Source organism: Strongylocentrotus purpuratus, unplaced genomic scaffold (assembly GCF_000002235.5).
Source record: "Strongylocentrotus purpuratus isolate Spur 01 unplaced genomic scaffold, Spur_5.0 spur5_contig_846, whole genome shotgun sequence".
Lineage (NCBI taxonomy): Eukaryota > Metazoa > Echinodermata > Echinoidea > Camarodonta > Strongylocentrotidae > Strongylocentrotus > Strongylocentrotus purpuratus.
Window position 1 is genome coordinate 96,038 of NW_022145553.1, and position 13,073 is coordinate 109,110.

Below are 13,073 nucleotides of genomic sequence, written 5' to 3' on the forward strand. Positions count from 1 at the left end.
AAGTATCTCAGTTTTTGTTATCAAGCTTTATTGTTAGTGTACTGTAGCATATTTAACTCTACTCTTGATCTTTTTTTCGTTAATTCTTGACTTTGACATATAACCCCCTTTATCCCTTTTCTTTTTTCTTCTTCTTTCTCATCTGTACATACTACATATACCATATATTCCTACTTGACCTCTGCACTCAGAGAGCAATAACTCATTGATGTCTCGACTTGGTGTCGGCTTGGGTTTGTCCATATTAGATCATATTAGATGCAACGTTGGGTAGTTGTTCTCTGAGAGTATTTTGTAAATAGTTTTATATATTCCATATTTGTTGTTGTATTCATAAATAAGTTATCTTTGTCACATCATATGAGGGGGCCTTAACTTAACAAGCTGTGCTTCAACCAAGGTCTCCTCGTCTTCCTTTGTTCTACATTGTACTGTTATGATTATACTCTATTATATTTTGTCACATGTGTTTTCTGGAAGACAAATAAACGTGATACTTGATACTTGATACTTGATACTTTAATCCGGTTACGTCTGTTACGTCTCTACATTACGTAGAAATGAACACAGATGGTGTTCCATAGAATTGCGGAAGCTAAAATATTGTATGAACTTCTTTCAAAGTGCGATTGATTGTTCAGCCACGTAGTCGAAGGACAGTCATACACGTAAACCAAGTGATTTTCAGGTGAGTGTTCGTCTTAATTGGAAGTTCATGGGCATGGTTATTTATTTGAGAGTGATATGTGAACATGTGATAGGATGTGATAATCAATGGACGATCCAATTGTGGAATATATATGTCCAGGCTCGGCGCTGCTGCTACTAACGCACTGCTACAGTACGGTACCGTACCGGTACACTGATGCACTGCCATACTGAGCCGTGAGTATCCCGGGCGCGCGTTTCCGTTTTACACCCTGCCCTAGGCTTTTCTCCAATAAAATTTTACAAACCGACTGGTATTCGGAGTCTAGTCGTCCACATCTTGCCTCGGCGCTCTGCACACCACCAGAACTCTGAAAACGTCACGTAGCGCTAGCTAACTCTCTATACTAGTTGATCTTCCTAGTCGTATCATTTATTTTTATCCATTAATACGCAATACTCTAAGAGCGTGAGGATGCGTGATCAGCTCGCAAAATTTAGCCCAGCGATAACAAAACAATAATATATCGGGAAAACCGTCTTGAACAAGAAGACCCTCGCATCCCCAATTGAAATTGTATAAGCTTTGGCTTCGCTATTCTTGACGTCGATATAAACAAACTTAGACTTCGGATACAGCATGTTTCGTGTAATTTCTTGCCGAAAAGCCTAGGGCAGGGTGTAAAACGGAAACGCGCATCCCGGGCCGCGCACTCATTGCACTGAGCTGACTGTAGCTGTAGTCTATGGTGTGTGACCGCGTAGACTAGTTCGCGTTCACTAGATATATCTCAAAAAAATTGGTAAGATTTCGAAAATCTGTTATTACCAATGGAAAGAAGAACATGAAAATCCTCAGAGTCAGAATTTTCTCTGGAATTGGATTTGAAATTATGAAAATATTTACAAAAGATCAGCAAATTTTGCAGTCATTTGCATCCGTTCCGAAAAATAAAGGTCTCGCAATCTTCATTTTGAGAGCAGATATCCTCCAAATTGTAAGTAAAAAGTGATACCAACTGATCGTATGATATCTTGTCTTGCAAATTATGAAATTACCTTATTTTTGATGGATCTCATTTTTGTATAAAAATCAGCTGTAAACTCCTGTGCGCGGAGTAAGGTCTCGTTGTATTAATTTCATGACTTATTTAGTTGCAGCGATCGGACATCAAATTTTTGGATCGCGATCTCTTGCGTTTCTTGCGCAGAGACCAGACTTCATCAGGTACACCGTACGCTATTTGTCTGGAAAGTGTGCGTTGTGTGCGGAAATGCATGCCATGTGAATGAAAGGTGAACATTATAGGACAGAAACATTTGATTAGGGTGTCTGATCGCGCACCCGATGTTGTGTGCTAAAACCCTTCCCATAGAGATTGTATGCATCCCTATGTGGTCTACGTGCATTGCGCGACCATGCAAAATTGGTCAATGATTTTATGAAAAAATTTGAAATTCAAACCTTTATAACAAATGATCCTGAAGGTGAAACTCAACAAATGAGGTGTCATATGAAAGAGCAGGTTTTTCTCCATATTCCCCATAGGGGGCCACCCCCAGAATTCTAAAAATATCTTGGTCAAAACAGCGATTGAAATGTTGTTTGTATCCTAGCTCCAAAATTTGCCACTTTCCTGAGCTGCGCCCCCCGCGGCTTAAGTAGGGCTAGACGTGAGGATAATATCCAGGTGCTTTTTTTTTCGCTAGCCCCAAAGGATCATTTGGCCTAACAGTTTGAAAATACCCTTCCCACATTTTTGAAGCATGTACCTGAAAACCCCAGAAAATAAGGAAAATAGCAGTATTTTAAAGTCCTGTAAAAAGTCAGTAGATACTGATATTTTGTAATCAACTGAAAAGAAAATGGATGTTGGGAGAGTTGTGCAGTAAGACCACTATACTGGTGTGTTTCTACAGAAGCATGTTCCTGAAAACCCCAGAAAATAAGGAAAATAGCAATATTTTAAAGTCCTGTAAAAAGTCAGTAGATACTGATATTTTGTAATCAACTGAAAAGAAAATGGATGTTGGGAGAGTTGTGCAGTAAGACCACTATACTGTGCATGTTCTAGTTGATGGACATGAATATATTATGAACTCTGTAGAAAAATAAGAGGAGATATATCTAAAGTTCTGAAGAGAGGAAGGTGCAAGAGAGAGAGAGAGAGAGAAAGAGAGAGATACTTCAGATGGAGAGAGACAGACTGACAGAAAGAGAGAGAGAGAGTGAGAGAGAGTTGGAGATTGTAAATTGCAATTAGTATTTAATGTTAGATTTCTTTACTGTTTTGAAAAAGTTTTACTCCCTGCCTGTTACTTAGACCTAGGAATTTTGAGGTAAAATTTTCTGCAAAATTATATTTTCTGCATTCTATCCAGAAATATGAAAAAATACACTACTTAGGGAGTGCATATTATTTTTGACTGTCTGCCAGCTTAATGAGGACATGGATACCAGATACAAATCTCATATTACAATTGACATACATTACATGTAGAGCTCAATGAAAACGTGTTGCGCAGGTTTGCCATGAGTGCATGCCAAACGGGAGAGTTGTCCATGATTATGTCATAATCCACAGACTAAAATTGCCAATTTGAGATTCACATAGATTTAGTTATCCCATTATACAACCATTCGTAAAGTTTCTCTTATTACTTGTCTGATTTATGTCAAATGTTTGCTTTTCTGTTTCTCTTATTTTTCTGTCCATACAAATGAACTTATAATATACAAAAGTTTGATTGCCCTTTAAACACTGTATTAAGCGTAAATACTTGGTGATTTACATATTTTAAAGATGAAGTTGAGTTCTGGTCATGCGATTGCATTGTGAAAGAAACGGTGTGGAATCGACCAGAAAAGGTGATCATCTAGCATATAAGAATTTGTGTGTATTGCAAGGTTCTGGAATCATCAAAATGATAAGAAATTTGGCCAAGTCCTGGTAAAGTTACAAACACTGTACACAGAAAGATGTATATGGGACTACACGAACACGTGGCGTAAAAATCCTACCCCCGAGTTTTACGATGTTACATGACATATTTAGAATATAAAGGCATTTGAAGAGCCATACTTTTCAGGGAACATGTCTTATCTGATGTTCTTCCACACTTGCATAATAAGAATGATAACGCTCACAAATTATTTTTCACCTCTTCCCAGAACTCAACCTTCTCTTTAAGAAGGAAGTCGTCATTGGTTATCTTGAGGTCTCAATACCCTGTGAAATGTGAAAGCTCTCAGCTACAAGGAACTTAAATGAATGAAAGATGTTAGAATGTACAATGTACATGTAGTCAGGTGTCTGGTACATGAACTTGCATTTAGTCTGGGACTCTGGGTGACTGAAACTTTATGCACACGTTATAACCGTCCTTATAAATGAGAGAGGGGAAGAAAAATAAAGAGCTGCAACAAAATAAAAACGTTTAACACATTGTACATGCATAGCTGCCAACTGTTACGAAAATTTTTTTTGTAATTGTTACGAATTTCCCAACTCCCACCCTCATTACGAAATTAATAAATACCCCTTCTAAGTTCTATTATTACGATTTAAAAAAAAATTTATTATTTTATAATTAAATTTTGTGTGTGTGTGTGTATGTGCCATTTTCAATGACAAATGCCCATTCAGTCCTGTAAAGTATCCTACAAGCATCTCACATTGGCAATTTGGGGATGTTCATTGGTTCATCGAACATACCAGTAATGACCAAATCATGCATATTCAACCAATGATCCATACAAAAAAATTCTTCCTGTATACTTTAGGAACTGTAAGAGCCAACTGTTGAGAATAAAGAATATAGTTTTTGAACTCCAGAGATTGGCAGGTCTGACATATACATGTATACATGTACATGTATGTGCGCACATGATATTCAGTTTGACTTGAAGATAAATTTGAGTTCTGGTCATGCGATTGCATTGTGAAAGAAACAATGTGGATCATCATGATCATCTAGCATATACATGTAAGTATTGGTGTGTACTGCAAGGTTCTGGAATCATCAAAATGATAAGACATTTGGCCCAGTCTTGGTAAAGTTACAAGCATTGTACACAGAAAGATGTTTATGTGACTACACAAACATGTGGCGAAAAAAATCTGTCCCAATATTTATGCTGTTACCTGCCATATTTAGAATATTGAGGCATTTGAAGAGTCATACTTTTCAGGGAACATTGTTAATCTGATGTACTGTACTTCCACACTTGCATAATAACAATGATAACGCTCACAAATTATTTGTTCACCTCTTCCCAGAACTCAACCTTTTCTTTAAATGTTACTCATTGAAAATTTCAAAATGTTGGCAGCTACATGTATGCATATGTATAAGAGAGAAGTGAAAAGGTATTGGGGTGTACAAAAGGATGCCTTACGTTTTTATACAGCAATCCAACCTTTTTAATAATTCCATTTAATGAAAGCAGAAAATAAGAGAAACAAATTGGCAAAAGTTTGAAATAAATAGTACCAATAATGAGAAAGTTATGAGTGTTTGAAATATGAGATCCCTAAGACCTTGCCAATCTCAAAACAGCAAACTGGATTGTGACTTGGTGGTTGCAGGTACAGTAACTCTCCTGTTTGTTGTGTACTTACAATGTACATTGTAAATATTATAATATCTTCATTTCTCTACCAAGTCTCCCCAGGGGCACTTCTCAAATTATATTTTGGATGGCATTTTATTAAATTGCGAGTTTCCTGTCACCTTTTGTTCAGCTGATAATGAGAAAACTATTTCATTATTCATTATTTGCAAGATTTCTTTATGTTAACCTTTTTACAAACACTTAATTTACTTTTGTTGGTTCAACTTATTTCCAGTTTATTAACTTTATTGCATGTATGAACATCTCACTACTACACATTGTAGTATATCTTGGTAATTTTCATTAAAACATGTACAAACATCAAATATTGTAAAAATAAACTACACTTACACTACATGCTATAAATCCAAAAAGAACAGTACTTTTAATAGCTAGCGTAATTAACGGTGTTTAAACCGCCCTCGTGTATTACCGTAACCGCACCCCTCTTTTTCGCCCTAAAAAAAAGAAAATATATAAAAAATTCCTGACTTTGTCGGCAGCAAGCCAGTTTCGCGTTTAAAAACCCATGCGGGAAGGCCTTTCAATAAACTGCGAGGTGCAGCTGAATGTGTAAGATCATTAATGTAAATTAAAAAACAGTAGAGGACCTAGGATAGAACCTTTTGGTACGCCGTGTAATAGAAGAAAAATTGGAGGAATTATTATTTTATTATAAACTACATATTGAGATCAGAAAGATTACTTTTAAACCAAGATTACAGACAAATTTGAGTGTTGTTCTAGTTTCCGAGTGGTGAGTCAACACATCGATTACTGAGCTGGGAGGCATTGCCAGGCATAACACCAGGTGGAGGGGCATAAATCTAAACCTTAAAAAAAAAAAAAATTGTGTGTACCGAGTATAAGACGCACGCCCCGACTTTGATTTTTTTTCGGCGGCAAAAAAGTGTGGTTAATACACCGTTAATTACGGTACTTTTATTCTTGAATATAATCTGTATATATTATGGCTCACAGTTACTGCTTGCGTAAACACTGAACTGAAACCTCATGGGATCAAGGAAACACTTGAAGCGATACAATGTTTTCTTTATTGTTTTTGAAAAAACAAATCGACTGAAAGTGTGATAAAAACAATGTTTTATGGAATTTTTTCAAAATAATGAATTATTTTTAGATTTTCTAACGCAAATGCAGGTAAAAAATCATAACGGGCAACGGGGAACTTAATATTGAGTTACCGATATAAGGGCCTTATGGTCGCAGAAAAGGAGGATGTTTATCATGATAATGGATAGACTACTTGCCTTGTACCATGCATACAGTATACATGTACTGTACATTACCAGTACCTATTTAGTGTCCATCAGAGGCAAGTGCTCACTAACCAATTACAAATTGTAAGTGCATTTCTGGAAATGTTGGTCTCATTTTACTTAGTAAGGCAGGAAGCCGCCATATGATGTCCACCAGTTTAATGTAGAGTCCAATAATTGGCTTTCAAGCGATAGCATGACAACCTGAGCCCTGGATTCTTAATAACTGATGTCAATAACAAGTTACAATAACTGTTAATAAGCTACTGAAATCTTGGCATTTGATTGGCTGAGAGCAAATTTGTCATAGAACTTTAAATAATTTGCATAATTTGTTATGGATAAAAAGTTTCATGAAACAGGACCCTGATGAATATTAATTATTTTGACAGTGCTTGTTATGTTACTGGTGAAAATCATTTAAAAGAAGCAAGTCCAAGGTATTTGGTCATCCAATTTGTTTAAAGGTACTATGTCCCATTTGCAGGCCAAAAAAATGAAAAAGTTAAATTCCAACTGCATTTAAAAGATAATACTAATTTAGAACTTCCCTAAAAAAGGTGGGGCTTGAAAATGTCTTCAAGTGGGAAAATAACGACTATTAGTTGTCAAATCGACTTTAGGGCTATAGAGCCCAAAAGTAATAGTCTTGATTTTCAGACAATTGTACCGAATGGTCATACGTTTTATGCTGCACAAAGATTCAATCAGTTTAATCTTGGCCATCACAAGAAGTGGGTTATTGATGTAGACAAGTGCTCATGTACCCTTTACAACTCTTTTCATGTATGTTATTACCAAAGAAGAAAAAAAGCCAGCCAGTTACTCAATAGTGTCTGACAGTGAAGTCTAGCAAGTAAACAGGTTTCCTTGCATAATTTGAATATGAGGACACTGCTAACGTTTAAATTTCACAGATAGGACATACATGTACATGACATATTCATAATTCCTGCAAAGTTCTACAGAATTTGAAGTTGGCTGCAAAAATAGTACCTTTAAAGTATCCAACCTGTACATTTAGTATTCGTATTACGTCTATGGTTATACCATGCTGTGTACTAGTACTAGTAATATGAACATTGTGGTATTTTATACTTTGTAAATACATGTACAGTATAGATTGTATGTTTTAAGGTTTGTACTAGATGGTGCATCTGGTCCATCTCTAGAAGGGCCTGCAATTGTTATCGTATGCTCCTTTGTATACTGAATATTTAGATGTGCAATTACATGTTAGACAAACCCCCTGTCCACACAACATTTTCCGTGATTAGGCGTGATTAGCTATACCGTTTCGTCGTATAAGAGATCTGGTCTCCTTTCGCTCGAGGTCACGTTAAGCCCCGTCCAGTTAGTTACCCTAGTTACACTCCCCCTGTCCACACACAACATTTTCCGTGATTAGGCGTGATTAGTTATACCGTTTCGCGATAGTTTTACGATGAAATTGTGTGTGTGGACGCTCACTAACGATAGGTCGTATAACGAAACTAGTCTAACGAAACGCAGGTTTGGGTATCGTTTCGAACTGAAACTCTTATAAAGAATCACGCCTAATCACGCCTAATCACATAAAATGTTGTGTGTGGACAGGGGGAGTGTAACTAGTGTAACTAACTGGACGGGGCTTAACGTGACCTCGAGCGAAAGGAGACCAGACCTCTTATACGACGTATCGTTAGTGAGCGTCCACACACACAATTTCATCGTAAAACTATCGCGAAACGGTATCACTATCGCGAAACGGTATAACTAATCACGGAAAATGTTGTGTGTGGACAGGGGGTATGTAGCTTGGAGTTTGAAAGTACACCAATCACCAAAACATATGATGCTTATAATTTTAGAGGTGCTGTAATGGTATTCGAGTGGTTTAGCAATGACTAGAAACACAAAGGTCATGGGTTCAATTCCTGACACAGCACTTACATGTACATATAAATTATGTCCTATGGCAAGGGAATGGGGACCTGGTAGGATGATGAAAGCCTTGTGTTAGTAATTGCCAAATGCCCTCACGGTGACCATACTGTACATTGTACATGGTCATGATAACCACTTCCAATGAAATGGAAATGGTGCACATTGTGCGTGACCGAATTTCATGAACCGTGATAAAAATACTGGTAATAATATCTGTAACGCATTTAGAGACGGTATTTCGTATTAAGCGCGATATAAATCCAGATTAATATTTTTTGTTTCTTCGATGTTGCTAATCTTCAAATTAACTACTTCAAATATTACTTCTACTCAAGAATCATGAAAGCAACATTGGATTTAAAAAGTCAATGCACCTGTACAGAATGACTCAGTATACAGTAGAACCTACATGTAGCTGGCCTGCATGAAATCAGACTTGGGTTCTGTGAGCAGGGTTTTATGTTTGGCTGGTACCTCAATGTTATTACCAACAGTCCTTTTCAGGACTCCCCAATCCTCCCCCCTCTCTCCTCTCTCTCACATTGTGCAACCGTAAGCCTACTGTATATCAATGTTTTATGTAGCACATAATAATGCCAGGTGAGTTTGAGGTTGATATGTACACCACATGTACAGTCTACATGTACATGTACCTGCACACAAATTACTTTATTAAATGACTGGTAACCTTTAAAATTATTGTGATCAACTCTACTGACCACTGAAATTTGATTTTGGTTATGTTTGTACTTACACCTGTACATACACCAATAAAGATCATCATCATGGTAATGCAAAAGCTTCTGTATGGTGTGTCTTATGAACTTTGGTCCGTCTAGGCTGTTCTGTGTACATTGTACAAATTGTACAATGTCGTTATTTGAACAAACAACCACCAATTCTTTGAAAATTGTCTTCAAATTGTAATAAGTTTCAGTTTCACATTTGTGGTTGAGCCAAGAAGCATTTTCAAGTATGTTTGCTGTTTACATCACATTTGCTCATAAGGTAAAAATGAAAATTTAGCAATTCATGTGCATTATGTGCATTTTATGGGTACAGGCTTGGACTACCGGTAGTCAGATTTGAGGCAAACACATTCAAGAGAATTGAAATTAAATGCAATTTATATGATTTTTGACTCGCCTGCGTAGCAAAAAGCTAGACATACTGTACAGTAGGCGCCGATTTTCCAGTGATGGCGGCGGCGTCAACATCAATAAGTTTCTATTCAATGAAACTTGAACTAAAGGGTTATCTACATTTAGTATCCCCAATCAAGTGAGTAGAATCTCAGGTCACAAAGTCAAGGTCAAAGGTCATTTCAGGTCAACAAACTTAGACTATGTTGTGGCATCAGAAAACCAACTTTATCAGGGTGGACTTCCCCTTTAAAATGTTCAGTCTCCAGGCAGAACAGGATGTAGATGTGTACATAACTGTAGGTGATTACCAGTTTAACAAGATTGAGAATGTTAAAGGATACAAGTACAGTATATATTGCTATGTGTATACATGCACAGTGCAGTGACCCAGATGCCAGTTATGAATGGAAATAATATTCTTTTTATTCTGTGTGCTCTGAAGTTGAATGATTGAACTTTAAAGAACCTGTAGAATAGCTTCGTGGGGAGAAGTGAAAGAAATGGATCTCCATGTACACTGTAGGTCTACGTGGTCTACATGGTCTCCATGGTCTTCATGTAGCAACATGCAAATTGCAAAGCAAGAAAATTCTTCACATTAAACATGTACATGTATACTTGTTGAAGGTTTCGATTCTAATATTTTAGGAATCACATTTAAACAAAATCAAGATAACCAATGTACTGTCTCAAAGCATTTTTATCACAAAATATGAATTTGATATCATAAAGTTATACATTTGTCATACACTGTATTGCCTTACCAGCTGCAATGTATAAGGGAATGCGCTTATCGGTACAGTACATGTAGGTCTGCTACATGTACATGTATTCATGACATGCATTTCCCCTTCAAACCATCATGCTATCTGAACAAGTTTTAAATACATGTACTGTACATGTGGAGCAGAGCAATTTTGTATGAAGAGAAACAATTTAACATTTTATGTTAGATGTACTTTAGTGTACACATTATGTGATTGTTACAATTTCCTGGTATCGAATGTACAGTATGTGTACTTTTAAAAGGAAAAGGGAGGATATTGTTAGTTGTTGAAAGGAAGGGGGGGGTAGAGGTAGGAAAAGACGGGGAGAGCGAGGAATTGAGAGCACCAAAGAGAGAGAGAGAGAAAGAGAGAAAGGGGGGGGGGGGGTCAAAGGAAGGGAATGGGTGATGCAGTATGGAGAAAAAGAGAAAGAGACAGAGAAGGATAGAAAGATAGAGAAAGGTTGACAGACAAAGAAAGAGAAGAGCAAACGAAAGAGAGAGAGAGAGAGAGAGAGAGAGAGAGAGAAAGAGAGAAGGGGGGGGTCAAAGGAAGGGAATGAGAGATTCAGTACATGTATGGAGAAAAAGAGAAAGAGAGAGAGAAGGATAGAAAGATAGAGAAAGGTTGACATACAAAGATAGAGAAGAGCAAACGAAAGAGAGAGAGAAAGAGAGAGAGAGAGAGAAGGGGGGGGGGGGGTCAAAGGAAGGGAATGAGAGATTCAGTATGGAGAAAAAGAGGAAAAGAGAAAGATAGAAAGATACAGAAGAGCTTACAAAAGAGAGGAAGAGAGAGAGAGAGTATAACAAAAGAAGTGGGAGGACTAGAGAGAAAAAGAGAGGTAGGGAGAGATAGAGGAAGAGGGCCTCGCTCAACATCGAACAATCCATGTCATGTCATGTACATGCAAGAATGTGATGGGTGTGCGCAGACGAGGAATTAGTGCAAACCCCACCAAGTCTCCAGTATTTCACGACCAAGTTTGTTTCTCTTCTCGTCTTCCCTCTCAAACACAGGTGCAGCTGACGGACTCTGGACTCCGAAGACAAGAAAGAGAGAGAGGGGTATCCCGTCTAGGCATGATCTCAGAAACATGACTCTAATCTACGGAGGATTCCCTTGATCATGTGACCACCATCTGGCCAATGGGAGATGATGACCCCGTCCCACCTTGTGTAGAGGGAGCCCCACCAGTACTCTTAAGTATCCTCGTAACCTCAAGTTCATTGTCTCTGTCAATACTCCAGCCAAGTACTGTAACACCGTCTGCCTGCATGCAGTAGCTCCCAAACCAGAAGCAGTGCTAGCTAGCGGGATTAGGGCAGAGCGTGGCGCCGCAATTAGCGTGAGTCACATCAAGCACATTACCTCATTCATCAGCTACTGGGTGTACGAAACACTTCCTCACACTAATTACTGTGTTAAAGCTCTGTAGGATAAATAGAGTACTATCAAAATTCAAAAGTACTAGCTTTTAATGGATTTTCTACATCAAATTTGATTGATTATCCAAAAAGGTTGGGTCTTATGTAATTTTTTGTTTACAACACTCCAGTTTAAAGCCTTGTAGACAGTGATGAATTTTTCATGACGTTATTAGGCTGCTACTTGTAGATTGGATTAGTGATATGTCTAGGAATTAAGCTACAACCCATATCCTGCTGAATAAAAGATAGAGGTAGGAAAGGAAAAGAGCCTAGATACATCAAACTCCTGAGATCATTAAATAGTGATTGATGGTGCCAGCGGAAATCCCTGTTGGATATTAAGGAATACATCCCCGCAGATACAAAGCTCTGTAGATCCCACGATCGTCCTCCTCCCCCGCGAAGAACATCCTGGAATCTGCAATCTTAGTGACTTCTTAGCATATTCAGTGGAAGTGTCATATGAACAAAGCAGCAAATAAGAGTTGGAAATACTCCCCCGTCAAATAGAGCCAAGGGCTAAAGCTCGCTGGATCCCTCAATCGTTTCCTCATCCACAAAGAACATCCTGGAATATGCCATTCTAGTGACACTTTCGTGTCGTTGCTCAAAGTGTTGTTTAAACAAGGATATCAATTAAAGCAGGGAGCAAGCTGATACAAAGGAATAATTCTCAAAAAATACAGAAAGGACTCAAAGGAGCATACTTGATCACTGTCCTCCCCCCGTAAAGAACATCCTGGAATATGCAATCCTAGCGACGTCTTCGCGTCATCCTAGGAAGTGTCATCTGAAGCAGCTTGAACGACCTGACAGCGTGAGTGATCATCTGTTGAGGAACCATGGCTAGGAGGCTTGTGTATTGTAAGGTGGTGCTGGCCACCTCCATGGTCTGGTTTCTATTGGATGTCATGCTGATTATGTACTATAGTGAATGCAATGGTGATGCAAGGTGTAACAACCAGGCCTTAGACCACGGTGTGCCCAGAGAAATAGAGGGTGAGTAGAGACCTGCGGGTCCCATCTATTTCCAAGCTCATTGATGTACAGTTAGATATGTAACAACTGAATTATTCATACCCCTTTAATATTATTTGATACTTTTTAAAATATTTTTTGTTACTCAAGAATGAAAGGTGGACTGGTTAAACTAGGCCTTTGCTTCATTCTCAAGAATCATCAATCTGGAAAGAAAAAAAAAGAAAAAAAAAAGAAGAAAAAAAAAAAAAAAAAAAAAAAAATCAATTTTTTACATACTTTGA

General features: G+C 37.8%; 1 protein-coding gene across 2 annotated transcripts in view; it reads left to right on the forward strand.

Moving 5' to 3' along the window:
- The first annotated feature begins 556 nt into the window (after positions 1-556).
- Positions 557-13,073, forward strand: part of LOC574835 (polypeptide N-acetylgalactosaminyltransferase 13) — a 99,999-nt gene continuing 87,482 nt past the window's right edge. For both annotated transcript variants that reach the window (XM_030992100.1, XM_030992109.1), the window contains exons 1-2: positions 557-688; positions 11,401-12,810. In XM_030992100.1, the coding sequence (XP_030847960.1) occupies positions 12,654-12,810 (157 nt within the window). In that variant the 5' untranslated portion in view covers positions 557-688; positions 11,401-12,653. The remainder of the gene's footprint in view (positions 689-11,400; positions 12,811-13,073) is intronic.